General features: G+C 33.9%; 1 protein-coding gene across 3 annotated transcripts; it reads right to left on the bottom strand.

Moving 5' to 3' along the window:
- Positions 1–389: 389 nt before the first annotated feature.
- LOC127836300 (uncharacterized) lies at positions 390–10069 on the bottom strand. 3 transcript variants are annotated; one of them, XM_052362811.1, is made up of 6 exons: positions 9895–10069; positions 5459–5547; positions 3010–4981; positions 2525–2623; positions 2050–2166; positions 390–1448 (listed from the first exon to the last, which is right to left on the bottom strand). In XM_052362811.1, exons 3-4 carry the CDS (start codon positions 4150–4152, stop codon positions 2618–2620), a joined length of 1149 nt encoding a protein of 382 aa, XP_052218771.1. In that variant the 5' UTR covers positions 4153–4981; positions 5459–5547; positions 9895–10069; the 3' UTR covers positions 390–1448; positions 2050–2166; positions 2525–2617. The 3 variants fall into 3 exon arrangements, with proteins under 3 accessions (XP_052218771.1, XP_052218770.1, XP_052218772.1); XM_052362810.1 differs by lacking the exon at positions 5459–5547; XM_052362812.1 differs by lacking the exons at positions 5459–5547; positions 9895–10069 and adding an exon at positions 9470–9599.
- Between the last annotated feature and the right edge of the window lie 17817 nt (positions 10070–27886).

The following is a 27886-nucleotide window of genomic DNA, read 5'->3' as shown; positions in this document are numbered from 1 at the left end:
GTTATATAAAGGTATCAATTACCACTTATAGTCCCACATATCACATATTAAATTGTTACTGCGAGTAAAACAAAACGATTCCACAAATTAACATAACTTCATCTCTGCACTTGACATGTTGCTCGAAGAAGGCAATAGCGATAATTGGCAGTATGTCGAAGAATGACATTTTTATAATTTATTCCATTAAAAATGCATATAATTTATTAAATAAAAGCTTAAGGTTAGCCTTTACATGAGAAATGAAACCGATGGCTCAGTAAGTAAACCTGTTGCATCTCTAGCTATTTGTTTTAGATGCTTCAGTAAGTAACAAGTCTAGGTATTAGTCAATATGACAAGGAATATTATTACGACTTCAAGTATGAAAACAGAAATGTCAACAAACATAATGAAAAATTGTATTTTATTATAATAGGCAAAATATAGAATGAGGAACAACTATCAGTGAGATGTATTCTTATATTCTTCATTGAGATTGAAAAAAATGAAATAAAGTCAATTTTCATGGCTTAAAGTAAAAAAAGAATATATTTGTTTTCGTTGTGACACTGCTTAAGAACATCACTCGAAACTAAGTCATTTTAGTAGAATGCTATCTCAATCAAAACTGATATTAGCTATGACTAATTATAATTATGTAGTTTGATTAAATCTCATTAAAAATGTCCATTAACATACATAAATCTAAGCAACACAATATAAAACAGCTTTATTTACTATTCTTTAATTTCTTTATCGCAATACCAATTGATTAATAAGATTCCAAATTGCAAGTTCCATTGCGTTGAACATGATTAGACATGGACACATTCAAAATACGTATACATCGGCACATATGACACCGTTTTATTGATTAATCGTTCAAATAAATGTAGGCTGAACTGAGTAGTATTCTTGATTATTCCTATTCCATAAAACATATTAAGCAATATTTTAGACACAATTCCGATTATGATTGCAGAACATCGTGACAACACTACAGTCTCTTAAACCTTGATGCATGGGGTATGATTTTAGTTACACATTTTGCAACTAGGTGCATTAAATGTAATTTACTAATTATCATTTTCGACAAATGTATTGTTTTTTTCTTTATTATTTCAAGAGTTCATAACTTGGATAATTTTTAACAGGGGTTTAGTTGTCAATGTTTTTTGTATGTCCTATACCTATATTATTTGCAATATTATATTAGTTTGTATTTGTAAAATACATAATTAAGCAAAATTATTGTAAAACACATTTACATTACGAAATAAAATACGAAACAGGGTAAATATATTTCAAAAACAAAACTCACTTCACACACCCCAAATATGAATGGCAAACAAAAAGATATAAAAAAAAAAGAATATATACACGATTTGACGATTTAGTATTTCAAGTTCGATCTTCGATTTGGAAGATTTCATTCAGTATGACCTGGGCACCCGGCTGTGTTTCACCTACAATACATAAAACGAGCATGAACTCATTATGTCCATATATGTCAGGTTTAAAAAGACACTCGGTTTAGAATTTTCAAATAGCTACAATTTCCAAAAACTGTTCACGACCGTTAATGTCTTAGTTCGTACTACAACCACAGCTAGCCTTTATGTGATATCATCGTTCTTGTCCTTAAGTGCTTTTTTTCATATTTAATCTGAATACCGTTAACAAGTTCAAAGTTTACAATTTACTTACCAATGTCAGCATCATGTGATTGGGTGTATAAAAATCCACAAACCATAGCCATCCTTATGCGTACTTCAAAAGTTGGTTTAATGATTTTCAAACATGATGCACGTATATTTCCAAAATAATATGGTATGTACAGGTCAATCTTAAACTTCGCCGCTTTAAACTTAAACTTATTATAAAGACCGCTTTTCGATAAGCTGCAGCATAAAATTTTAGTTGGAAAAGCATGTAGAAGACGACCGTCTATTTAGCTTTGACAATATCAAACAAAACATTCGTCATGCCCCGCTGTGTCGTTTGGATAAGAATCAAAACTTAATTCATTAATTAGAAATCATCCTTAAAACCTTCAAAGCACCTTACCCTTTTCCAGCAAGTTGGATAATGCTTGTCTGACAATGTGTACATCATAACCCATGCTTCGAACAATGCTATAGGCATCAGAAAGCATCAATGACTCCACTGTCTGTGATTGTAGCACTACAAATAAAGGATAAAAAGATGTTAACAGCTTAATAGATCTATGTACGATTTTAAATACTTCTGGTGCATTGTTGTTGATTGTTATATGATGTTTCTCATATCACAATAATAAAAACAATGAAATATATGTAGTGAAAATCTACCTGTTATTACACGCGTACACAATTAAATATTTGAAATAAATTTCCTTACGCGAAACACGAAACGAAAACAGATCAATGGACATATAAAGTATTAGTAGCATTACTAATGATACATTTATTTATGGGCTCGTTTGGTAGTTACAAGTAGGTAATCATCCAAATATTAATTATATTCGAATGGAATATTTAACAAACACGGGACAACATATCACCTGGAGCACGTGATGATTCCGCAGTGGTTGCAGCCGAGGTCACCAGTGTATGTACATCACCATTGCGTGAATCACGGGAAAACTGGTAAATGTCTACTCCTGAAAGTAATTATTTTATTATTACCGCGTGTTTGTTTAATATCCCGTTACTGAAGTTTCATTTTCAGGGTATAATGATTGTCGTAATAAACTACATCAAATTATCGAAAGTTTTAATACACTTTTCCAGACGGATTATTCTACTTTTGAAATCTACTTTAATATTGCATACTAGCAAATTAATCTAATGTTATACAGAATATTTTCTCAAACGTGAATTGATTCCATAATGTTAGTTTAACAATTTTCGCAATATCAAACTACAGGTAAGTCTGAATTCATCCTTTTGACTTGCGAGAATGCATGTTTTCGTTGGACTTGCTCGTCTTTTGGTAGAATATGTTGCGGACTAAACATAAAATTGAGGTTCATACGAAATACTTTACCTTGTTCAGGTTCGTCCTCAGATGGTTGCACAGCTTTAGTGTCGATAAGAGGAATCCTAAAGTTGTCCTGAGGCACAGGAGCGCCAGTCTGAAATTGTGGCCTGTTTGAGAAATTTTCATCCGCGTTGTTTGTGGCATCATTGACTGATATTTAGCCAATTCCCGCGTTCTGTCCGTTGGCTGATAAATGGGTAAGGACGTGTCGCCGCTTTGGGCTAATACAAACTGCCCATGTGCTTGTGCTGGCGGTCGTTGACAAAGAGAGACACCTGAATCTGCAACATTCCCCGGACTTTGTGATTCTTTTTTTGTTGGAAGTGGTGCACTTCGTGGTGTATTTCTTCGACGCCCGCCTTGGATTTTTGCCATTATTTCTGACTCGACGTGTGCTGTTACTTCTTTTGTCACATTGACGGTCGCTGCATCTGTAAAAAAGCGACATGTTGGCGAAATTCTCCGATGAACAGCCAAGGGATCGTCGTCAGCGTTCCAGTTGCTTATACGTTTATAACAGCAGTAGCAAATCACTTCATCATTGTTTGATGCGTAATAAAAGCCAGCCTCCGCTAACTTTCTGACGTCGGGTTTACCATCTTTTGGAAACGTCCTGTACGTGCAACTTCTAAGCAGTTCGAATCGCATGCTTTCTTGTGCGGGAACCGGCTCTCCTTGAACGGTTTTCTCAACAATACGTCTTAGTTCTTGAACAAAGACCTCCTGTGTTACTGGCATAACACACCAATATAAGTCACGCGGTTGCAAGACATGGTCTGTAGCACCATGGTATACAAATTGCTTCCGGTCCGCTTTTTGATCGGGTATTGGAACTACTTCACAGGTGATATCTGTAGTTGCCTTTTTCTTTTTACGCGTATGATAGCCACAAACTAATTCAGTTGATATTGTCGGTATTACAACTTCGTGATAAGTGGTGTTTGTAATTGACTTTTTCTTTTGACGTAAATTATGTTTATCACCTACGTCAATTGTTGGTCGTGAATAACAATTTGATGTGTGTAATCCTACAAAGTCGTCTGTGTTTTCAAAACTTTGCAGATGCTGCGTCGTGACTGTATTTGACAAGGGCGTACCCATAAGTTCAGTCATCAATTTCATAACAACAGTCCCTTCTTTTTGCTGCATGGACAAAGTTGAATCATAGTATAGTCCGGGATGAGTTCTTTTATCAGTACATTTGGTTTCTGAGCTTTCTTTATCCTGTTTGAGTAGTTCAACTGTTTCCGTTGATGAATGAACATAATTGAGATCATTTGCAGTGTATGCAGTAGGATTCGGTTCGACACATTCTTCGTCTTCTAAGTATCTGTCATTTGACAAAGATGAGCATTCACGACGTCTTTGAACATATTTATGCGTCTTATCGTCTGAGGTTTGGTCCTCGTGATCTATGATCAACGTGTGAGTTATTTGGTTTAAAGACACTTTCCGTTTCTTTATGCACAAACTTCACTATCGAAGTAGACACATGCTGGTTGTGATTTTCGTTATGCAAGTTCGATATGGATCTGTTTACACATGCACTGTCCTTAAACAATTCATTTGAATTAGTACTATGACAAAGAACGTTAGGGCCCTTTACATTCAACGTTTGTAATGGCGGCGGAAGATAGATATGTTCTGGTTTCTTTCGACACTTAACGTTGCGTTCGAAGTTTTTGGTACATCTTGGTAGCCAATATCCATTGTTAACATAGTGTTTATAACTGCGAGCATCAAGTCCTTTCGAGGCGCGTGTTTGATTTGTGTGCACTCTGTTCACGAGAATTGGGTAAAACCCCCTCATCCAGTATTGCACGACTTGGTATCTTCTGTATATGTGCACTGGTGGGATTGCGATCCATAGCAATACCCTGATCATCGGCAACGCACCAAACCAATAGTCCTGTTGTCCAAAGTGATGTGTGTGGTGTTTATTCCGCCAAACCATGACTAAAACGGTCTCCCTTGTAACCTGTCAATAATATTTTAAATTATACACAATTATTTATGATACAGTTGGAACACTTTAGTATACACAATAGTAAAACGACAATTTAATTTGCGATGATGTTGCGTTTAACCTAGAATAGTCAAAACTATTGCTTATTTTCAAAGAAAAAGCAAAATGATATTGCATTCCTTCGTCAACCACACACGATGTTTCAACTATAATCAATGCACTCTATAGTTATTTATGTTAGGAAATGGGGAATTATCCGCCAGACAATAAAGGTATGTAAAAGATCCTGTTACAGAAACCTGTTTCTATAAAATGCGCCAAAACGAACCTCCTCAAATACCAATCTGCCTACTCAGAGGATTGAGCGGACAAAACGAGAATGAAGAAGACGGACAAAATGAACATGTAGAGGATTTAACGACAATGCTCCTTGACTATTATAGTGATACAGCTTGCAACTCCGTTGAACTCCATATTGCTACCACATACCACACCTGTGGCTTTCAACAAACCAGATCTTGTAATCGTCTTTTGGATATGGCAGGGATGTTCGCATCGGTATGCTCGAGCGATTCGGTCTAAAAATGACCACAACTTGGTGAGTCTAACGTTTATTCCAAATGAGAGAAAATCAAATGCCAAGTTTTGTGATGGCATACGGTATTTACCAGTGACCAATAACATCACTGGAGCAATAGCCTGATAAAGGATACTTGACCAGGGTGCATTTGCCTTTGCCATTACCAGGCTGAAACAAAAAACTGGAATATGGGACTTTGTGATAGCTGATTCACACCTCCAGTTGAAATCGAGTACCCACCCATTGACGATGAGGTCTTAGCTATTGTGTTTGCTCTTTATCAGACATGTTCATACGTACTGGGCTGCACATACCTTCTTGTTGCCACAGATCACAATACACTGCTGAAGTCCTCAATCATAGGTCAATTTCTGAGATTGAAAACAGACGGCTGCTTAATATTCGAAAGAACATACTTTGATGCAGGTTTTACACTCATGTATGCTCATGGGAGAAGAAAACGTGCCCCGGGTGTCGCTATAAGTTTCCAAGTTCACCAGACTAATCGTCTGCATCTACCAGGTGACAACGAAGGGAATTTTGACGATTGATGATGCTAACAACCATGGCTTCGAATCATTAATTGCAAATTTCCATTAAAATGCGTTGACGTAACATATATGCGGGCTAAATCTATTTAAGATGTGTTTTTTTTTTCAGGCACGTGACTGACTTGATCTGTGTGTACGCAATTGCATTTAATTTAGGCTGAAACCAAAGCAATATTGTCCTTAACACGGTGGATTAGGCAGGTACATGTAACAGGTAACCACTAGGATTAATATATAGAACTCGAATAACTGAAAAGCACGTTTTTGACACGTCATAACACGCTTGTGAGTCTATGACAGATTAAAGAATATACAGTTAATGGCAAAGCCAGAGTATTGCGTCCACTGCCTTAAATGTTGTTGTTCCTGTCGTTAGATTGGCAATGGTCCGCAAGGCTTTCCCATCAGTTATAAAGCTAATTCGCCAAGTAGAGAAGGGATTCTTGGAAGATTGAAGTGAATAAACGGCAGAATTGCGCCCGTATCCTCGCGATGCAGCCGGCCGGTGTGTTATGGATGGTGTGGTAATTATCGGAAAACGAATCTTCAATTGACCTGTTTTCCCAAACCTGTACTTAATGCTTTTCATGAAGCAAGTTGGCGAGATGCGTGCGCGTGCATCGGACTCGGTGTAAAACAAATTGCATAATATCTGAGAGACTTAAATCTGATTAGATAATCGTGGATTTAATTTATGGATTCAGCAATTAAAAAATGACCATTTGAAGTTAACACAACTTGGGTTGCACTGCTATCTTAATTGCGACACGCTAAACTGAGAATTAGATGTCAATTGTCTAGGTTAAACCACTTAAGACACTATCCCTACACAGATATCCATGTGACAATTATCATATCGTAAATTTAGCTCAGTTTGTCGTTATCGGTTCAGTTCCTACTAAAAATGTACTCTGGGTACTTTTAAATAAATAACTATGTACCTCTGGTACGGAAAAATACTTGAAGGCATCCGACCATACTCCGGGGAACATGTTAGTATAGTTTCCGTACCCTGAGTACTTTGTAGTATACTTAAAAGTACATTGGTACCTCAATCGATAATGAACAATCGTGGGAGGCTCAATTGGTCATTGTCGACTCAGGTACCACTTAAAAGTACCCCGGGTTTCTCTGAAGTATATAACCATAAACCCCGGTACGTTAAATACGCTTGTGGGCACCCGGACATACTCCGGGGTACTTTTTAGTATATTTCCCGTAACACGGGTACTTTGAAGTATACTTAAGCGTACCCGGTGATCTTTTGTTTCATTCGGATATTTTCAAACTTACCTTGACCGCGTGCTCAGAAATGTAAACACAATTTTCGTTTTCAATAATGAGTTTTTTGTTCAACAACTAAATTCTGACCCGTTTCACATTATTTTAATATTGATCTTGAAATTTTAATTTCAAAGTATGTATAAAGAGTAAAATGTGTTCTCAATACATATACCCGTTAATTTAAACTCCATAGAAGCCTTTCTTATTTTATAAACAGAAATAGCGTTTACTCTTTTATTGAAAAGATAAATCTTCTTATGACCTTTAAATACAGAGAGGTTGTTATTTTACAAATGGTTTCGATTAGGACCGTTGACGCGACGCTTTTGTAACGAAACGGCACAATTTTCAAATGCTGATAGACTTTGCCACGGGGTTTTCCACATAATTAAAGTTTGCACAATGTTGTAACACTTAAACAGTAATATTTTAAGTTATGGGAACCAGAAATACTTTTTCTGAGATACAATATATTCGTGTAATTTATTTTAAAACGCAAACTCGTGATTTTGAACTAAAAAGAGACGCCAAATGTTGTTTGACAAGATCTTTCATTAGTTCATAATTTTAAAACAATATAATTCGTTATTGTAATTGCTTATTGCAATATTCACTGAAAATGGATATATTTCTCATTGTCCTACATCGTGTGATATCGACTTATTGGTAATATGCACATGCGGTTACTTGTGCGCAATTCATGATCTATATGTAAGTATATTTTAAGAACATTGGCTATTATTAGAGACTAATTGGTTATACATGTGCTTATTGTAGGCACTTATAATTTCTGCAATTGCGTTTCATTTATGTGCACAAATTTTAACCTTTGAACAAATGCCAGGTCGGAGGGTAAAATAAGATTACATGTACCACGTGGCTTTTATTCGTAAATATATTGGTGAAATTAATGGTCGGCGCTCCCGTAAAATAAAATATTTAAAAGTAATGGCTTTTAATCTTCTGCACCCATCGCCTTTCGGCGACCGATACGACGGGCTTATTTACTGTACGATATTTTCGCGAGTACATTTAACTTTAATGCACGCACGGCATTTGTGCATTAGACTATTTCTTATACATTAACTGTTTATTCATTTTCACAGCGCATTGATTTTTCCTTCCGCGTTGTTAAAAGATTACGTAACCAACATGTTTTTTAAATAAGACCGCGTTATATCAAACAACATTTATTATGAACATCAAGAAACATTCTTCTTTGAAAGAAAGAAAGAACGACCAAATGACTGAAAGAAATAAGAATGACTGTCCTTTGATTGCTAGGATTCCAGTAAACTATTACGCTCCGCCCTCGGCCGATTTGTTCACCTTCCCCAACCCCTCACGAAAAGGCACGTCTAGACATCCTTGTAACCCATTATAGAGATTCCGGTAAAAGCACCAGCAATATATATAGTCAAAAGAATATAAATTTGAAGGTTTACATACTGCTTACTATTATCGAAAACAAAATGGCATGATGCGTGAATACATCCATAACACACGAAGTGGATGAAGCTATAGTATACGTATGTCCATATTATAAATCGGAAAAAATAGATATTGATATTATATAACGTTATGTTCTCATTGTAAGTCGTAGAACGAATCCATAAACAAAAAGTGTCAACGTCAATGGATTGTAAGTCGTACCCAAAGTATCCCTACACCATTACAAAAAAGTATAGTTACACGCACTTGTTTCGCATAAACATCACATATTGGCAAAATATTTTATACTTTATTTGAATCGAAAATCATAACTCGTGTCATTTGTATCTTACGAGAATGACAGTCAAATGTAAAATAGAGGAAGTCAGTTTTCTATTCTCAATAACAACAGGGACCTATACAGCAACTTTAAAAAACCATTTCGACCACACGGAATGTTCGGTAAGTGCATTGGTTCGTACACGCGCTTCTCACCTCAGCAAGCCGGGTTAAATGACCGTGCCCGGGAGAATGTGAGTTTGGTTGGTGGTCACAATACCGGATATTTAAGGTGGTCTTGTAGAGTTTTCCCCGGGTACTCAGACTGTCCCCACAACCAAAGACCAAACCAAAATTGAAAAATGTTTTACTTACAACTAAATAGATGGAAATGGCATCTATAATTCAAAATTCGCACCAACATTCGTGATTCTAACACGTTAATTAGGTATGAGTGCTGGGACACGCATGATTCAGCCTCCGGCGCGGATGGACCTCATAAACTTCGAAATAAACACTCAAACGTTTCGATCACCCGTACACTTTTATATATAAGGTGCATATAAAGTAGATAAATTATATGTTAGTCTGTAGAATATGGGATATTGTGAAAATATTGTTTAAATAAATATTTAAATAAGTGCTAGTTAGTTTAAATATTTGAAAGTATTAGGTCAACGGTTTCGAGACTAGTTAAAACTAGTTTCGATACTGAATAAAACCTAATTGAAAACAGCACGGTTCTCAAATAACTTTTGAATAAAATTTTAGAACTGCGATAAAATAAACAAGTGCCTTACCTCTTTGTCTTACATTCGTAATCATTTCATCACGAATATTAATATAATCTCGATAAAGGAGTGATCCGGGATCAAAGTACGGGTTCCCAAAAATAAAGATTACAGATTATCAACAATCATTATAAGAGGATAAGTTATCTCCACTGCAAAAAATAATGGGTGAATTCGTTGACACATAAATATGTCTATGGAAAAACCAAAAATGTCTCACAATCTCGCGTCACCGTGGGATCCCATATTGAATGTATCAATCGTGATACATCGACTATCTCCGTAAGATAGGTTTAAGCAATAAATCGTCTGCTGAGCCAGAGTGTGAAGGTAACGCATGCGCAATTAATTACCTTTTATATTACATATGAAATAATTGAAGTTCAATATAAATTTTTACCATGATCAAGCGTATAGTCACTATATCATCTTTTATCATTGGAAAGATAAATGCATAATCTTTTGAAAATAATTCATGTCATTAAATTCTATGTGATGAAACTCAAAATATTAACCTTAGAATAGGCACATCGGTTTTGACAGCTATCGAATAGGCCATTTTGGGCTCAAAAGTATGATCTACTTTCAAGGCCGGGAACCATCAACAGAAAAAGTAGAGCACAAAAATGGCTTTTTTCTTATTGCTTACAATACATTCAATTTGATACCAAAACATACCATTTGCAATGTATTTTACAAATCCTATGCCGCATGCACTGACCAATGTGTGCTAAATATCAAATTGACTGCATGTAACTCTGCAAACAGGAGTTCCGGTTTGGGGTTATGTGACCTGAATGGATGAATGCAACCTGAACCCAACAGGCTTTTTATTGCATAAACCAGCCTCTGGTATAACGTGAGCGCCATTTTGTTTTCGGACTTCTTTCGAGCAAAACGGCCGGGCTCATGGACAGTTGTCAATTGAAGGAAAACAAATGCAACTAATGTCCAATACTTAGGATAGCGATACATAAAGTATGCAGTGCAGTTAGGCTATAGATGGCCTTTATTTTAGACAATAATTATGAACTCTAAGCCCCGGGCATTGGAGAGGAATAAAAGAAATTTGGATATCTAAGTTCTGAAGTATAACTTTGTTTTTAAACTTCTCCCCATGGTTCGAGTAGTCGTCAGCAGTTTTTCTATGAAACTTACAATTAATATTTTTGTTTCATAGCTATAGTGCTTTAGACATAAAACACAATCATCTTCGAAGTCAAGTTTCTTGGAGCAAGTTTGAGGTAAGCATTTATCCAACATTGCTAATACTTTTTTGTCAAGACAGATGCACTATAACTTTCCAATGTCAGTTTCCAAGACTTGCCATGCCAACCATCTCAAGTATTCTAATTGTCTGGTCAAAAGTACAAGTCCGTGGTCATCGTATGTTGTAAAACTAATATATATCATGCATTTCAACTATTTTTTTCATTAAATTTTCCATTTAGCAAAAATATCAAACACTCACATGTTAAAATAGTGTGGAAAATTTTTTTTTGTTATTTTTTGTAAGTATTTAAAACAACCCTATGACCCAGCTGGACGACAAAAGAGTTTAAATTTTTTGTCCCTGTCCAACTAGATTGGTTTAACCTGGCAGTACATTAGTTAAGGTACTGTAATTCAGTACATTTTCATGATAAAAGCAAAGAATTTAGAGTATTTGTACAGGACTTATTCTTTGGAACCAAATATTGCCCGTTCAAAAATCAGTTAAATATTGGTGGAGATTCAAAAAGTTGGTTTATCCAATAATACAACCCAAACGAAGATATTTTTAATGAAATTTAATATAAAAATAGCGTACATGTACATATAGCTACAATATGACATACCATTTTCATAATACTGAGTACTCCTGAGAGCAAAATTTGTCAAAGAATGTAGCAGCACAAATAAAAAACACTCGATTTCATGTACTTTCTTTTGATACAAATGCATTCGTACAAGGAAGTTTGACTGACATGTAATATTTGCACTGATCCGAGAATTAAAATGTGAACACGTGCAAAATAATATGAGTAAACTTAGGAAAAAAAACAGTCGCTATTTTTTCTTTTAGTTTTTCCTTTAAATCTTAGAGTTAATAAATGTTGCACAGAATAACTTAATTAGTTTTAAAGGTATTTTGAAATTACCTAAGTAAGATTATTAATGCAACATTTTTAAAATTTTAAAGAAAGCAGCCCATGCAATGTAAAAGCAATACTATTTAAGAACAAAGCTTGTTTTTAGTATAAATATATACTATTCTCTAAAGTCTAAGAATAAATTTACAAAGGGTATTTAATTTACTATTACTTTTGTTATGACATTTGGGTTTCTTATAACAAAAATTGATCAGCCTCTGTCCACTATTGTTTATTGGAAAATCCAGACAGAATGTAAGAACCCCAGAATGAAACTCAAAGCATGTACCGGTAATCAACAGTTCCATTGACCTTGAATAGACTGTGTTAGTATTGTTAAACTAGGTTGTGAGAGTATTACATCAAAAATAAGAAAAATAAATAAACCAATGTATATTTGTAAAAAAACAACAACTGCATTTACACAGTCATTTCTTGGTTCTTTACAAAATTAATATCATCCTCTTGTAAATTTTAGTTAAAATTGATTGCAATTTTAAGGAACTGTAACTTAAGTGATATACATTTAATTAAAAGGTGAATTACATGTAGGTGTTTCCCTATATCAATATTTTCTTACTATTGGCATAAGTGATCTCACTGTGACTCATGGTAAAAAACTTGAGTAATTAAAGTCTTTTAATCTAGGTAAGTGACCCGGTAACACAATCATGTTTGATAGTTATTATTTAATTTAGTTAATACACACTTTTTCTTTAAATATATAATTATATTGGTTGGTAAAGCAGATTCTTGATTTTCCAGCACTGAGTAGGATTTCTTAATATAGCTCTGACAAGACTAGTAAAAAAGCAATGTATTGATGCTGAATCTGTACACATGTAAGAAAAGAACAAAATATACAAGTAATAGTGTTATTACTTTAAATAACAATAATAAGAAATAAAAGTATGCTCCATAGAAAAGTTCATATATTAAGCTAAAATTTAAAATATAAAAAACATCATTGATTTCAATTATAATGCTAATCAAGCCTTAACATTCTGTGTATGTACATGTATGGACCATGTAGCCATTTCTCATTTGAGTTTACCAACATCATATGTAAAAGTAATTGCAAGAGAAAAGTATTAATGAAAATCATTATTGTATTTACACATGTTTACAGTACAATTAGCTGTTGTTAAGTGGCAAACCATATTTAACATTTTATTGTTATAAAGTAAATCAAGACATGTTTGGGGATCTTTGATGAATAGATTGAGTATTTGCATATGGTTTCAAATTTCTATAATTTTTTATATAAGTATATTTTATTCACAAGACTACAGCAACAAGAATTGCTCAAAACACCATATTTTGGCCTAGATAAAAGAAAAAGTAAGTTGTAATTTTCAATGAAGGGTTATAGATTCTAAACTAGTTCTACTACCATAATTACTACCATTGTTATTAAGTTTATTTTTCTTTTTAATAATTATAATATATTTATCCAAATACATGTACATATAATCTAACTATAGGAATTATAATTATTATTTTAAGACTGTTATTAACCATTGCGAAGACTGATAAAATATCAATTACTTATATAATACTATCATATCTAATAATAATAATAATCGTTGAATCTATGTTATATCGAGAATATAACAGCACTTAACATAAAATCTTAATTCACGTTCAGTTTCGCCTATTTGTAACATTTGTTGCTTTCAAAGACAGTGATGTTCTATGATAGTTCAATATATTCATTCAAATACAATTTTTTTTACCTAGTTTTACAATTATTTCGGATAAAGTATTGAGCTACTTCAGTCTGCGTCGTGAATAGCCTTATAACGAAGGCGGATCACGCGTTGGGTGTATCAAAGCAAAGATGGTGGGCAATAGGTACGAGTCCACTCTTTACGGAGTTTCCGGAGATGGACGAAGTGTTACGATTGGTGACGCACAGCAAGTCAGTTCCTAGTTCTTCTTGAATGATCTGAGCTTTTATGAGTACATACGTACAGCTCAAAGTTCTTCTTGATTACACCAAATTCGATGTCAACAAATATTTGCTCACATATGTCTATAAAATCGATTTCATTAAACCTAATACATCGTGACAAACACAATACCTGTTATCATCGACATCTTGGCGAGTCTTTTTTGGAAAAAAACTCAAAACACAAACTTTACATAAAAACCGTTATCAAACCGGAAGCCGAAGTTTTGAATAAACGATTTGATCTTTCTTTCGGAGGTTTCGGAGAAAGTTGGTGTATTACGATTGGATGATTAGACACGAGATCTTTCTAGCAGAGGATTCGGAGAAAGTCGATAGCGTGCAAGTGTATTTTCGAAATCGTAACACTCAGTTTTTCCATTGCAAAAACTTAAACATTTTCATGAACCGTTGACGTGTTGAAACCTTGGATTACTGTCATTACTATGCGAGCACACCATATCACGAAAAATGTTTTAATTTGCGCTTTCCTGCCCTCAAGTTTATATGCATATTCATCGCTCTCCCATGACTTGCACATGATCTTCACAAGTTGTTGCTTGTTTTCGTCAAGAGTCTGTCATAGCCATGGAAAGGAAACGTCGCGTGTGTGGAGAAAAACTTCAGGTGAAAGGCGAAACACCAAAAAACGGCAGACTGGAAGAATTTCCTCACAAATGACAAGAGCAAGCAACAACTTGTGAAGATATTGTGCTGTGCAAGTCATGGGAGAGCGATGAATATGAAAATAAACTATAGGAAAGGACAAAGATTCTGGTTTGTGAATGGGAAGCTTTTCAGTTCACAACAAGAGAGAAACCACTGAAAACACTCATTGAAGACCAGAAATCGATACAAGAGGAAACCGACACTAGAGTAATTATGTATGCCCTGTATGGGAAAGAACAGGGTAACAACTCTATTCAAATTCGAACCCCGACAGTGACGTATTCTTCATGATTGTGTTCTATATTCAATTATTTGACGGTTGCAAGATACTTTTGACACTTGTGCTGGCAATCATAGAAAACTATTTGACATGAATGAAGTAGCTACGGGATTAACTGAAGAGTTCAGATTAGCACTTTTAGGTATACATGCATACTGCGGTTGTGACACAACAAGAGCTTTCAAAGGAAACGGGCAAATCAGACTTATAAAGTTGATGGAAAAAATGCCACGAACCATTGCTCCAATGGCTGCTTTAGGAAATACCTGGACAGTTGCAGACGAAGTAGTGGGTGAATTCGATATTTTCACGTGTGTCATGTATGGAAATGCTAGAACCGACTCGGTAGATATATTGCGTTTTCTTAAAATAAACGAGGTCTGTTATTATAGCCCACATGCGTCAAAGAATGTAGACTTGTCAGTGTTGCCTCCCTGTAAGCAATGTCTACTGCAACACATCAATAGAGTAAATTATCAAGTTGGGATATGGAAAAGGTCACACATACCGATCCAGATATACCACTTGCAACCGAAGGACATGGATGAACCAAAACACTGATACAGGCCTGATTTCACCTCTTTGGATTGATGGAGATATACTACCGCCTCAAATTGTTGATGAATTGGAGGACATGGCGAATGAACTTGAAGAAGATAATGACACTGATGAAAGTAATACTGAAACGGAAAGAGTTAGTGATGAAGACAGTTAAACAGTATATTTAAATTAAAATAACAGGTAGAAGCAGCAATGAGCAATTAAATAAGTAATAGGAAGAGATTGTGTTATTTTCCTTGTTTTACATGTTTACCCCACCCACTTTTCGGAGCGTGTTAACTCTATTTAGTTTGAAGAAATGTCCTTCATATCACTCCTTTTTTTTGAATGTCTGCAAGTAGTGGCTTATGCTGATATTCACATATTTACTGAAAACAATCTGTACTCAAAAATATTTCAGTCTATATAGTGATATTTTTCTTTTTTCCCCCGATTTTGTTAGTTTCTCATTAATATTCATGAATATGCAAATGGGATAAATATATAATTTGGTCTTTAAAATAAAGCACAATGTGAAGCCTTTGTTTAAACACTAATTTGTTTGTATTACGATAAGAGATAATACAATGATGATGTGATATAGTCGCCCTGTTCCGTTTTCCAATTTTGAGTGGTGGTTGCCATGGAAACTGGTTGATATGAACACTTTCAATTGAGTTTATCTTTCAGGAAAAGTGAAACAATTTACTTTCTTGAGTTACTGAACAACTTGGTATAGGTGAAAATTAGTCCCAGGGGCGACGCATGGAGACCCCTATTAGTACATGGCCTTATTCAGAGTTTGAAATGAGCTGGAGTCAATGGTCTCTACAATTTAGCCTTAAATCATCGAAGAAAACTTGTATGTCATATAATGCTCTTTACGGGAACCATTGAAAAAAAGGGTGGACAAGCATGATCAATATGTCAGGGTTCAACATAAACCGAAAGACCAACTTGCCCTGCCGGGCAAGTACTTAGAAAATCTACTTGTCCTGAACGTAAAGCCGCTTGCCCAAACATGAAATATCACATTAACTGTAAATCTCATATTTTTTAATAAAGATCAAAATGATACACCACAAAACCTGGTTTATTTTTGAAATGATTACTGCAGTTAAAGTCTAATGATAGTCTAAATTACATGTTCTTTGTTCTTTTTTGCACTTGCCCGCGCGTACAACTAGATTAAAAAATAACTTGCCCAGACCCAACTTTTACTTGCAAGGGGCAATATGACAACCGTTAATGTTGAGCCCTGTATGTGGGTTTCTATCACTGGTAATTTAGTAAAAAACATTGAAACATTCGCCACTGGAGTCGTACTGAACATAACTGCAAGCCCACTTTTTCGCTCGCTTGTACATATGCAGAAACCAAAGACCCATCAATTAACAAACTAAGTTTGTTCTTTCTTAGTCTGTGGGAGATCTTGTGTTATCATGTGGTCCTCTGTTATCTGTCTTAATCACGCGTGACTCCAGAATGTACGCTCGCATGACTCCATAAACATGATTTGTGAAGAATCGAACACAAGTGAAAAAATGTATATTGATATATCTTTTACTGTATGTACACCAATGACAAAGCGAGAACATAAAGGTTACGTCATTTACCGTTTTACGTATCAAAAAATATTAACTTAACGCACCCTGATACTCAAATATGTTGTTTTCTAATGCAATTGAATTAAACATATAAACTTGAATTGCTTTAAGATAGCCATTTGCTCTGGATCCTATTTTTATCATACAATTTTACTTTCCAGACAATATCTTTGGAATAAAACATAGAATATCAGTATGACTTACTTAGTGTAATGAACTATTAAGTGAATTAACAATAACTGCTGTGAATTTATGTTCTGGATAACGTGAAAGTGTTTGTTGCCAATAGTCTTTATTCACTAAAACCTATCATATATATTTTTTCAGTATTAATTAAATCCCATTATATAAGGGTCTCATCATATAACGGCTAACTTTTCTAAGAGTTTCGTGCTTATCTTTATTTAAGAATGTTACCGCCTTGAATGAATTTAAAGAGGAATCTGACATCTTTTGAAAATTGGAATTACGAAATTCTAAGAAAATCCCATTCGCCCAAATGCAAGCAGCCTCGGGAATCAAGCTTTCGTCAATTAGATTTCGACAAAAGCACATTTAACCAAGTCCCCGATGAAATCATTGAAATGTACCAAAATGTTGCAGACAAACATATGATACAGGAAATAACCAAAAATGAGTGCTAACGATAAATGGCTTTTAAACCAGAAGAGGAAAATGACACTTGAGAAATAGGCACCACATTATGATAAGTTGAATGTAACCATAACATTTCCACTCTGGATCAGCAGACGATTTTTTCCATAAATATCTTCCGGAGGATTCCGGAGATAGCCGACGTATCACGATTGTAACATTTATTCACAATCGTGATACATCGGCTATCTCCGGAATCCTCCGCAAGATAGGCCTCGTGCATTATGATCGCCATCTTGGCTTTTATTACTACTTTACTACCCAAAAGGTTATCTATTGATATAAGGCTGTATACGACGCGCGTTGAAATAGCGCAAAACTTTGTTTTACCGAAACTTTGATATTAAGAGCAATGTCAAAGTTCCTTTGTGTTGTATTTTGACCTATTATCCAAAATACATATTTTCCAAAAATGATTTAATCAAGTTATTGTCCACTTTTGAATATGCATTTTCGGTGTTTACAATACCAACAAAATCGAAAGTGAAACTGAATGCATTACGTTTCGCGATGTAAACACTCAATATTTGTTTAGTTTGAGGAAGCGAATCGATCATAGATGGTGAATCTTAAGGCAATACAGACTATCATTGCCAATGTTAGTACTAGCTAACAGGTCATATTTAACAAATTAAATCAAAATAATGTCTAGGTTGACCATTAATATAATTAATCCATGTGTCTTATATAAGTGGGTGTATCCAATTGTAAATATCATTATATTGGTACATTAAGCGTGTTTACATTAATTAACATTTCGTGTTTTATTATTATCGTTTAGGTAATATAGAATTGTATCATTTCTAAATATTATAAAAATGAAATAAACAATATAATATTATCATGATAATTTAAAAAGCAGAATGTTTAAATTTTTCTCTTTATTTTTAATGTCAACATTTGCTTGATTCAAAATAAAATGTATTCATCAGGTTTTTAGTATTTAGTTTAAACCTTTTTGTTTTTAGTTTGATTGCATTTTAAGCCAGTACTTGCCACGTACATTATTTGAAATGTTCTTAAGTCCGTTTCATCAGCCTCGAACCAGTACTTGGGTGTCTCTGGGAGAGTTCTTAAGAACGCTCTAATCTGGACATCGAATCTGTGACCTCCCGGACATTAGGTGGACACCATATCCATTACACATTAGCAACCATTAAATATTTAGTATTTCAGCATTATATATTATACTGGTGCTACACAATTGTGGAGAATGATTTATGTGCATTTCTAAATAAGTCTAAATGCATACACATTTTAATTGTGTAGCCCTCTATATGCATGAGTGATAACTACCTGTCCTTGATTATAAGTTGCAAGTAAGCTTTTTACAGGTATACTGGTTTATGAAGAACTGATGATCATCTACTTATCTCCCCAATGATACCTTGTGTATCTGATTTTCATGACAAACCCACAGTCATTGAGAAATCTTCATTGTAAAACACCACTGGATTGTGACAATCCAACTGACCAAGCAAATCTTATCATTTAATATAAAAGGCGAGTTTAATATACAGTTTATATCAATTATGACATTGACGAACGAAGAAAATAATACAAAGGTTGATTTTTCGTTTATTGACTGTTACATTGTGATACTGTTTTAAGGTAGCGTCACTGTAATGGGCACCTTTCAAAACATAATATAATGTATTATTTTCTTAATCAGCATCATTTTACTAAACTACATGCACATTTTTAGGTAGGCTGTCCATGTTATTTTTAAAAATATGCAGATTTTTTCAAAACCACCCACACGCTCGGCTTTTGTTCAGTTTATGTGCACCCCTGGGGTATATGAAAATTCCTTAAATTTATCCCGATTTCCAAATATGGACATGCAGTTGGTGTGTACAGATGCAGTAAAGGTGTTTAAACAAGATGAAATAAGTATTCTTGTACAAGCATTTATTTTTTATAACTTGTTTTCTATGGAAGAGCGCCATGTAATGTAAGTGGTTTCAGCCAAGTAGAAATTGGGTTGGTTAAAAACAGAGTGTCATAAAATTCATAATAGTATCATTTAAGTAATATTTTGAACTTAGTTTTTATAGATACACTATATGCAAAAAAAAACAAGAAATAGACAGGTTTACCGTTTATCTTTTGAAATAAAATTAAAAATGCAACATTCGTATTTTCAGCAGTAAATCACCCATTTTAGCCATAACGTTGTTTTAATTTTAATAATTAAGGAATGTGCATAAAATTGCAACATAATTAACAATAAACATAGCTTATATGCCATATTAAATCAAATTACGTAAGAAAAGAAATAAAAAGCGTCGCAAAAAGTATGCGGTGTCGGCAGGATTAGAACCTGCGCGGGACGATCCCAAAAGATTTCTAGTCTATCGCCTTAACCACTCGACGACAACTTTACATTAGTACCTTCTTAAATAAGATATCCATAAGTAAACAGATAAAAAGGCTCTTCGATCATTAAAGAAATCGAGGGAAATCATTACAATGGCGCTACCTTAAGCTTCTCATTCTTCCGTGTCTTAAAATAATAATTCAAAATGATGTAATAGAATCATACATATTTGTATCACTAGTTTTACAAGTATATATATTTCAATATCTTTGTACTAATGATCAATCAATTTTAGTTTAACTAATATATCTATGCTTTGATTTGAGTTTTTTGCTATTGGAGCCAAATTAATATCACACGAGCTAAATTACTATCACAGCAGTATTCCTTGCATGTGTCAAAGTGCTTTATAAATAAGGGATTATTATGTTATCAGCCTTAATCTTTATATTATTAGTGTTAAAACAGAGATGTTACATGTGTATAATGCAATTGAAGATGTATCAATATTATAATGATAAATTAATAAAGAGTCAATAACAATCATAAAGTGTGAGATTATTACAGTATTGTGTGAAAGGATTTGGAGTAGTTGTGTGTTGTGAACAATTATTTATGTAAATTTTAATTAAGATATTTAGCTTTGAATGGACATCATGTTGGTGATTTTCTGAGACAAAACAGTGTATTTCACATTTAGAATGTATTTTTGTAATATTTATTCTATTCTTTTAGTACAAAAAGCAGTTTCCCATAACTTTTTATTCATAGTGATGGCATATTTTATCATTCTGACTTCATTTATAAACTGTGTGCATGCAAGCATGGACACGGTTTCATTTTTTAGTCATTAAAAAATCAAATTAAACATTTAGTTTTGATGTAAAATCAGTTTTTATATGAAAGGGTCTTATTCCAGCTCTACATAGTGTGGTTAATTGAACATTTTATTGAACCGTATGGGAAGCTATATTTTTTAAGTAGCATAATGTTATATTATACAAAATGCATTATTTCTACCACAAGTAGACTATATAAGGCCTTATGCTACTGCATAGGCACTGGTATGCATATGCCACTTTTTTTGATGCACATATTTAACTTTTATTATTACTACACTTGAATATGTTTTTGACGTTTTTTGCAAAATAGTAAATTAATGCATTTGCAAATATCCTTAAAACACACTAAAATGCACTTAAACATACTTACATCCTATAAAAGTGTTTTTCTGGAGATAGAAAATACACTTTAACACATTGAAGAGTATAAAAACTGGAAAAATGCAGAAAAAAATACATTTTTTTCTGTTAAATGTGTGTCTGTCTGCATTTTCAAGTGTATTAATTGCAGAAAAATACAATGCAAATACTGTTACATGTAATGAGCATTAAATGCACGTTTTCTTGTAATTAAATGCTTCAGCGATACAGAAATTATCTTTTCACAACGTTTAAAACAATTAATAATACCCGTTTATATAAATTTTATTTTGAGATTTGACACTTAAATGACATTTGTACCACTAATATGAGATATCATTTTTGTCCATATGATTTTTCATTACACTTTATGATATCATTTGTATGAATCACATGTTCTGTTTAGAAAAAAATGTATCTGCCACTTCTGTTTTTGTTTGTATGAAAATTACTCGTAAAATGTATTTTAAAGATCAAGAGATGAATAGCAGCGTGTTACACCCTGCTCCTTTTTATGTGAATTGATGGTAATTATTCCCCAATTCTATATGGCCAAGGGCAGATTTGCAGATTTGACAAATTAGTCTTAACTGTGATCCAAGAGGCAGAGTTTTTTCTTACTTATATTTAATTTAATTTACGATCTGAATTGCTCTTTGGCAAATCTTATTTGGTCACAGTATTCAACTAATTTTTTTCACTTTGTAGTTATTATATTTTCATTATTTATCAGACTATATCTCTTTTCAAAAGTTAAGTATTATTTCTTTGTGAATTCAGAAACAAGATCAGTACATCATAACATAAAAGGAAAACCTATGTAATAGTTTAAAGCCTATAATTTAATAAATCAATGTGAAATTTACGGAATACTACGGAATACCGTTAGGGCCATCGTGGTTACACATTAAAATCCAGAGGGCGACAAAGCGATAGTGCGATAGTACGATGGCGACAATGCGATAGTACGATGGCGACAATGCGATAGTATGATGGCGACAATGCGATAGTACGATGGCAACAATGCGACATCGTAGTATCGCACTGTCGTCATCGTACTATCGCGTTGTCGCATTGTCACCCTCTTGATTTTAATGTGTAAACACGATGGCCCTATTACTTATTTTGCTGTTTCGTCTACGGTATTCCTTAGAAATTCGATATTAATTGTTTTCTTTTCTAGATGTGTTAGTGTTGAAAAGTTCACATGCAGCATTATAACTGTAATTAAGGTAATTAAGTGACAGTTAGTTTTACTGATTTGGTTGGATGCACATGCAGATGTATTATGTTTCATGCAGAGTACAGTAGCAAAACATGAGTTTCACATTGTTTTAATAAATTAGTAATGTAGTTAGAAAGACAGAATCATCAATTATTACAATATTTGTGTATTATCAAAAAGTGTAGCTGGCATAATGGATATTGTGTTCATCTAGCTATAAGATGGTCTCTGATTAATTCCCACTCTCACCAAGTGAGGGTTCTCAAAATCTTTAAATAATATAAATAAGTAAAGATAGGGCCGAGTAAGCCTTGTTGATTTTGGGGATAAAAAAACCTGGAGCCAAATCGCCCAAGGTTACAGGTCAAGGCCAAATAAATCCTTGGCCGCACGAGCCTGCTATACTCTGAACAAGTATTGTTTCTACCCAGGAAACAGGATTGAGTGTCTTAGTAAGCTTTAGAGTTTCAGTGCAATCTTTCTAAAATATATTGATGTAAATAAATAATAATTTTTAAAAATAAACAGTCTGCGCAAATTCAATTATTTAATTTACCTTTGTACAGGAATCATTTCAATCTTGATAACTATGAAACACAAGTATTTGAATAATGCAATGTTCACAGAAATGATGCTGATCATAATTCTACACGGTGATGAATTATTAGATATTTCTAAATTCCATTTCCACCAACAATTCCACAACCAGTTCAATTGCTTTGAACACAGTTGAAAATAACACTATTCCGCTATAGAACCGTTTCGTTGCCCACTGACGGCCATATTGAAAGTAGTTCAGAGGATGGCGACCATTAAACCAGATAATGATTTATGGAATAACTTTTCGCTGATCCAGAGTGGTATACAATCTAGGCAAACCAGAAACGAACATAATTTACAGGGCCAGCATACCGAGAACAATTTACTTTATATCAACGAATCAAGCTGAAAGACGAATGACACGGAAAAAGACATAACATAAGATTAAAAGAGCTATAAAAATCGTATTATTTTTGAATAGACATTAATTCTTAATGAATAATGAACAAAACAACATATCAAATACAAAGAAGGTAATTGATTTTCCTGACTGTTTAGAAGGTTGGCGACAAATGACTTTACTTATTTATTCGGAAATTGTTTTAATTGATTTATTTATAAGGCTTGTGACCGCATTGTAACCACAGGTGTTTAGCGTGTGGCTGTGATAATAATTAGTGAAAACATCATTTTAAATGATCAATAATCATATTATAACGCACAATCAACTTTTCTGAAAAAAAAATTCTCAAAGGTATCCAAATCAATATCACCCGAAAACGACCCACTTGAGATCAATCAGACAAGATTTTAGACTGAAATCTTCACGGAGTAAAGGGCATTTTTCCTGCAAAGTTCACGGACCTCGATACCATAATTCAATAAAACGTATGAAAAAACATTCTTACCGTGCTTACCGTTGCATTATGCATAAAAACTAACTGTCCATCGCCGTTTGAAACCTTTGTTTATACATTTCAACTAAATGACATTTTAAACACTCGTTTGAATGCATTGGTCCAATGCGAAGGTGTGTCTTTACAACTGGAGATTTCATTCATGAATACTGTCCGATCGACCTCAATTGGGACACGCGTGTTGTGTATCGTGTTATTTCTTAAAATTTGACCCAGCATGTGTAGAAATATAACAAGATGTATACATTTCCAGGAAGGAAATTCATTTCTGCGTTGAATAAGACCTGGTTCATGAAAATCGCTGCAAAATTGATGAAGTAATGGCTGTTCAAAGCGATGCACCCTGTTTTCGGATGATTTCGAGTTGAATACCTTGTTATATATATATTTGATAGTGAAAATATTTTTTTTTCAGAAAAGTTGAATTTTCGGTATAATATGATTATTTATCATTCAAAATGATGTTTTTAACTTATAATATCATAGCCACACGCTAATCACATGTGATTGTAACTTTATAATGACTTTCCAAAATATCAGCGTACACATTATGAGAAAGACGTTTATTTTAATGTGTAGTACCAAGTGTTTACTTTTTGTCCAAAAGCCCCAGTCAACAACTATTTAAATCGAAAACTTTGGAAAATATATTTTAATGCACATATCACCGAACAAAATGCTAAAACAAATTGATATCGGTATATTTAGAAAGTATGTGGTTGTTAAAAAATTGTGTTTAATTGTCTGTCTGCATCGTATGATTTCTTTACGAGGAAGAATTTCCCTTTGACCAAAGACACGACTGCACGTTGGTCAATGAGGCCTTTGGGTACAGTGTTTATACAATTTACATCTTTACCGCAGGGGTGCTACTTTTGCAGATCATTTGCAAGTATCTCCACTCCATCTCATCGCTTTCCGTTTTAATGCATAGTGTTACCCTTCCCTTTCCTAGTCTGCACCGCTAAAATAGGCATGTTACGGTTGACAACCGCTGCTGCCAACTCCACTGCTCCAGTCCATGGCAGTAAGCCTTTTTTACCGAAATATATAAGCGTTAATGTTGACAATGAATGTCTTTGTACTTCAAGCGGACAGCTAGGGAAGCCTCCATCTACTACTTCTGGTAATCTTTCATTATTTTTGGAATTTGCAGATACCCGCAGAGGTTCCATGGTAATAGGATGTCAAATCAAATATAAAGTTGAAGACTTCTAGGGTGTCTGTAGGGGCAAAGTTCAGGCTCCAGCTGCTGGACTAGTCGCTTTTATTATGTATGTGTTTATTTCTTTGAGAGAACAATCATCAACGTGTTTAGTTTGACATTCTGCGTTTTCAAAAAAGTGACTGTTTGGTCGTAGTAAGGACGCATGTCCGAGATAAAAAAAGTATAAAATGCTATATTGAGTGGGAAAACAAGAACTTCATAAAGCATCCAAGAGTACGCGGTTTTCCGTTAAGACCACATGTTGTAGCGCACTTTCGAATTTTTGATTATACCTTGCGAACACGAAGCCATATTGCGAGATCATTAGTTCGGTTGTGTTAGTAGTGTAGTTAGAATCGGAACTCGATTTAATCTGTAAATAGAAGGTGTATACAGTTAAATATATTAACCAAATTAAAATAGTTTGTGAACACCAATAACGGAAACCTCTGTAAGCATGTGCTTTGTAAGACCAAAACTATCAAAATAACGCTTGGCCTTGTGATTAGTTATCTCCCCTGCACCGTGTGATAGGAAATAACACTCAAAGAACAGGAACATTGCCGTACATGTTGTTTTTGCTTTCAGTATATTGAACTGCAGTTATTGCCGTATTATAAATACACAAGAAAATCTGCAACTGTACCATCGATAAGCAAGTCGCCGAACAGGTGCAGTTATAGCATAATAACGTAAATACGTGGTCTATTATGTATTATCCACGTCAACGAATGTTTTCTTGTTTATGTGCTTGAGCCTTGCCATATCTCCTATATCTTGATGTTTAGAAACAAGGTTCAGTCTGACTTGAGGAACACGCGGCGGTCCGTTTCAATTATGTCTATATTAATGAATCATGTCACACACTTTTATTAAGTTGCCATGTATACACTGAATCCATACCTATGTTAGCCATAGTATATTGTGCTAATACTGGCTCATACTTTATTTGCAAGCTTAACCTTCTAGCTTATGCTAACAACGTATTCAGCGTGCAGGATCACGTTACTTTGTGGGGTTCCCGTTTTAACTTTAATGGATGTAAACACCACGGTAAGTGATGCTTCAAATAACTTTATAAAACATTGTTTTTTTCTGAAGAATTTCAACTATTGCATACAAGACAGATTTTTATTAATTAAGACATTAAGACATCAAGACATCGGCGCAACCTGCAAGAAAAACTGTTTATGCACTTTAGAAATGTATTTCAATAACTTGATATAATTGCAAAAATAAAGTTCTTAACGGTGTGATTACATTCTGTCCAGACCGTGTGTAAACCCCTGAAAACCACCTTGATTCTGCAAGCTGGTATTGTGGTTTGATTTGGAAAGAGACCTCCCATTCTGGGCAGTCATATACACGTTTTAACAGTTACGATGAAACATTTATTATGGTAATGTTTTCAAGCTAATGCGGCGATTGTAAGGAGTCGTGTTATGTTCTTGTACAATTAGAGAAATCTCTTCAGGTCAAGTCAAATTCGTCTACAATGTTAATAAGAACAAATATGATCTCATCAAACACTTATTAGTTAAAGGTCCCTTGCTATACATGTTTTATCATGGTCGCAGCTGAGATGTTCTTAATCTTTATATAGATTAATTGTATTATTGGAAATTCAACGGGAATAATGCGATATTTTTAAATATGAGCGGATTTTATATTAAGAAAATCGAAAGCGTCAGTTGATGTTTATTTGTAACTTTATGTTGTTGAATACGATTTAAACTCATAAACATTTCCAAATAGTTTCATATGGCATCTCACAATTCATATAATTCAATTTAATATAATGTAATAGTAAAATAACGTTATCGATTAAATGTGTTAATGTATCTTTTGACATATGCTTTCTAGAATTCAATATTACCATACATAATTTGGAAATAAACATGTACACGAATATTAAAAAAGGATGTCTTAATTTCTTGATAAACCGGACTATGACTATGACTGTTATTGTGCTGTTTCGTCTATTTCTGAAAGGCAGTCAACTTACTGATTTGATCAGTGTATTTCATAGCTTTTAAAACAAAGAGTATCCGTATTCAAATTAAAAAGATATTATATTACTAAAGCAATTCATACTGTGTCATTGATTCAGAAAATGACACTAGTAGTTTAATGGTTTGAGTATCGCTGTTTTTCGTGTATGACATTTTTTGACAAAGTGTCACGAAATCATTCAAAGCACAAACAGAACATGTTTGCCCCGGCATAATTCATGCATTTATTAACATAAATAAATATATTGAAACGCAATTGCGATAAGTGCTTATGAGCGAAATTAAAAAGATCGTTTCACTTCCATCTCCAAAGAATTAAAAGATTAAGTTGGTCGGCAAACCTTGTTCTTTCTTGTTTTTACAACACGCTATCGGTTACACTCTTTAATAAGGATGTTCAATGGCAGATTTTTTCTAAAACTTTATCTTTAAAGTAAATTTAGCGAATATGAACGAAAGCAGAACAAAGATCAAGGACTCAGCATGGCATAGCAAAAACGTTTAAGTTCGGGACCAAAAAAGGATCGGCATGGCTAGATAAATCAAAAAACTTAGCCGCCTTTTAGAAAAAGAGGGGTGGTGCGAATTCTCAAACCGTTTAACCCAAATTAAAGTTTGTCCTTAATCATTCCAGGAAATATAACATAAATGAAAGAATCCGATATACAATAATTCGGCATTAATACCCACGAGTTATAATGTGTTATACAAATGTAGCTATATTTACACATTTCTGAATACCAAA

The sequence above is a fragment of the Dreissena polymorpha genome, chromosome 6 (genome assembly GCF_020536995.1).
Source record: "Dreissena polymorpha isolate Duluth1 chromosome 6, UMN_Dpol_1.0, whole genome shotgun sequence".
Taxonomy (NCBI): Eukaryota; Metazoa; Mollusca; class Bivalvia; order Myida; family Dreissenidae; genus Dreissena; species Dreissena polymorpha.
This window is presented reverse-complemented; position numbering and strand designations above follow the sequence as displayed.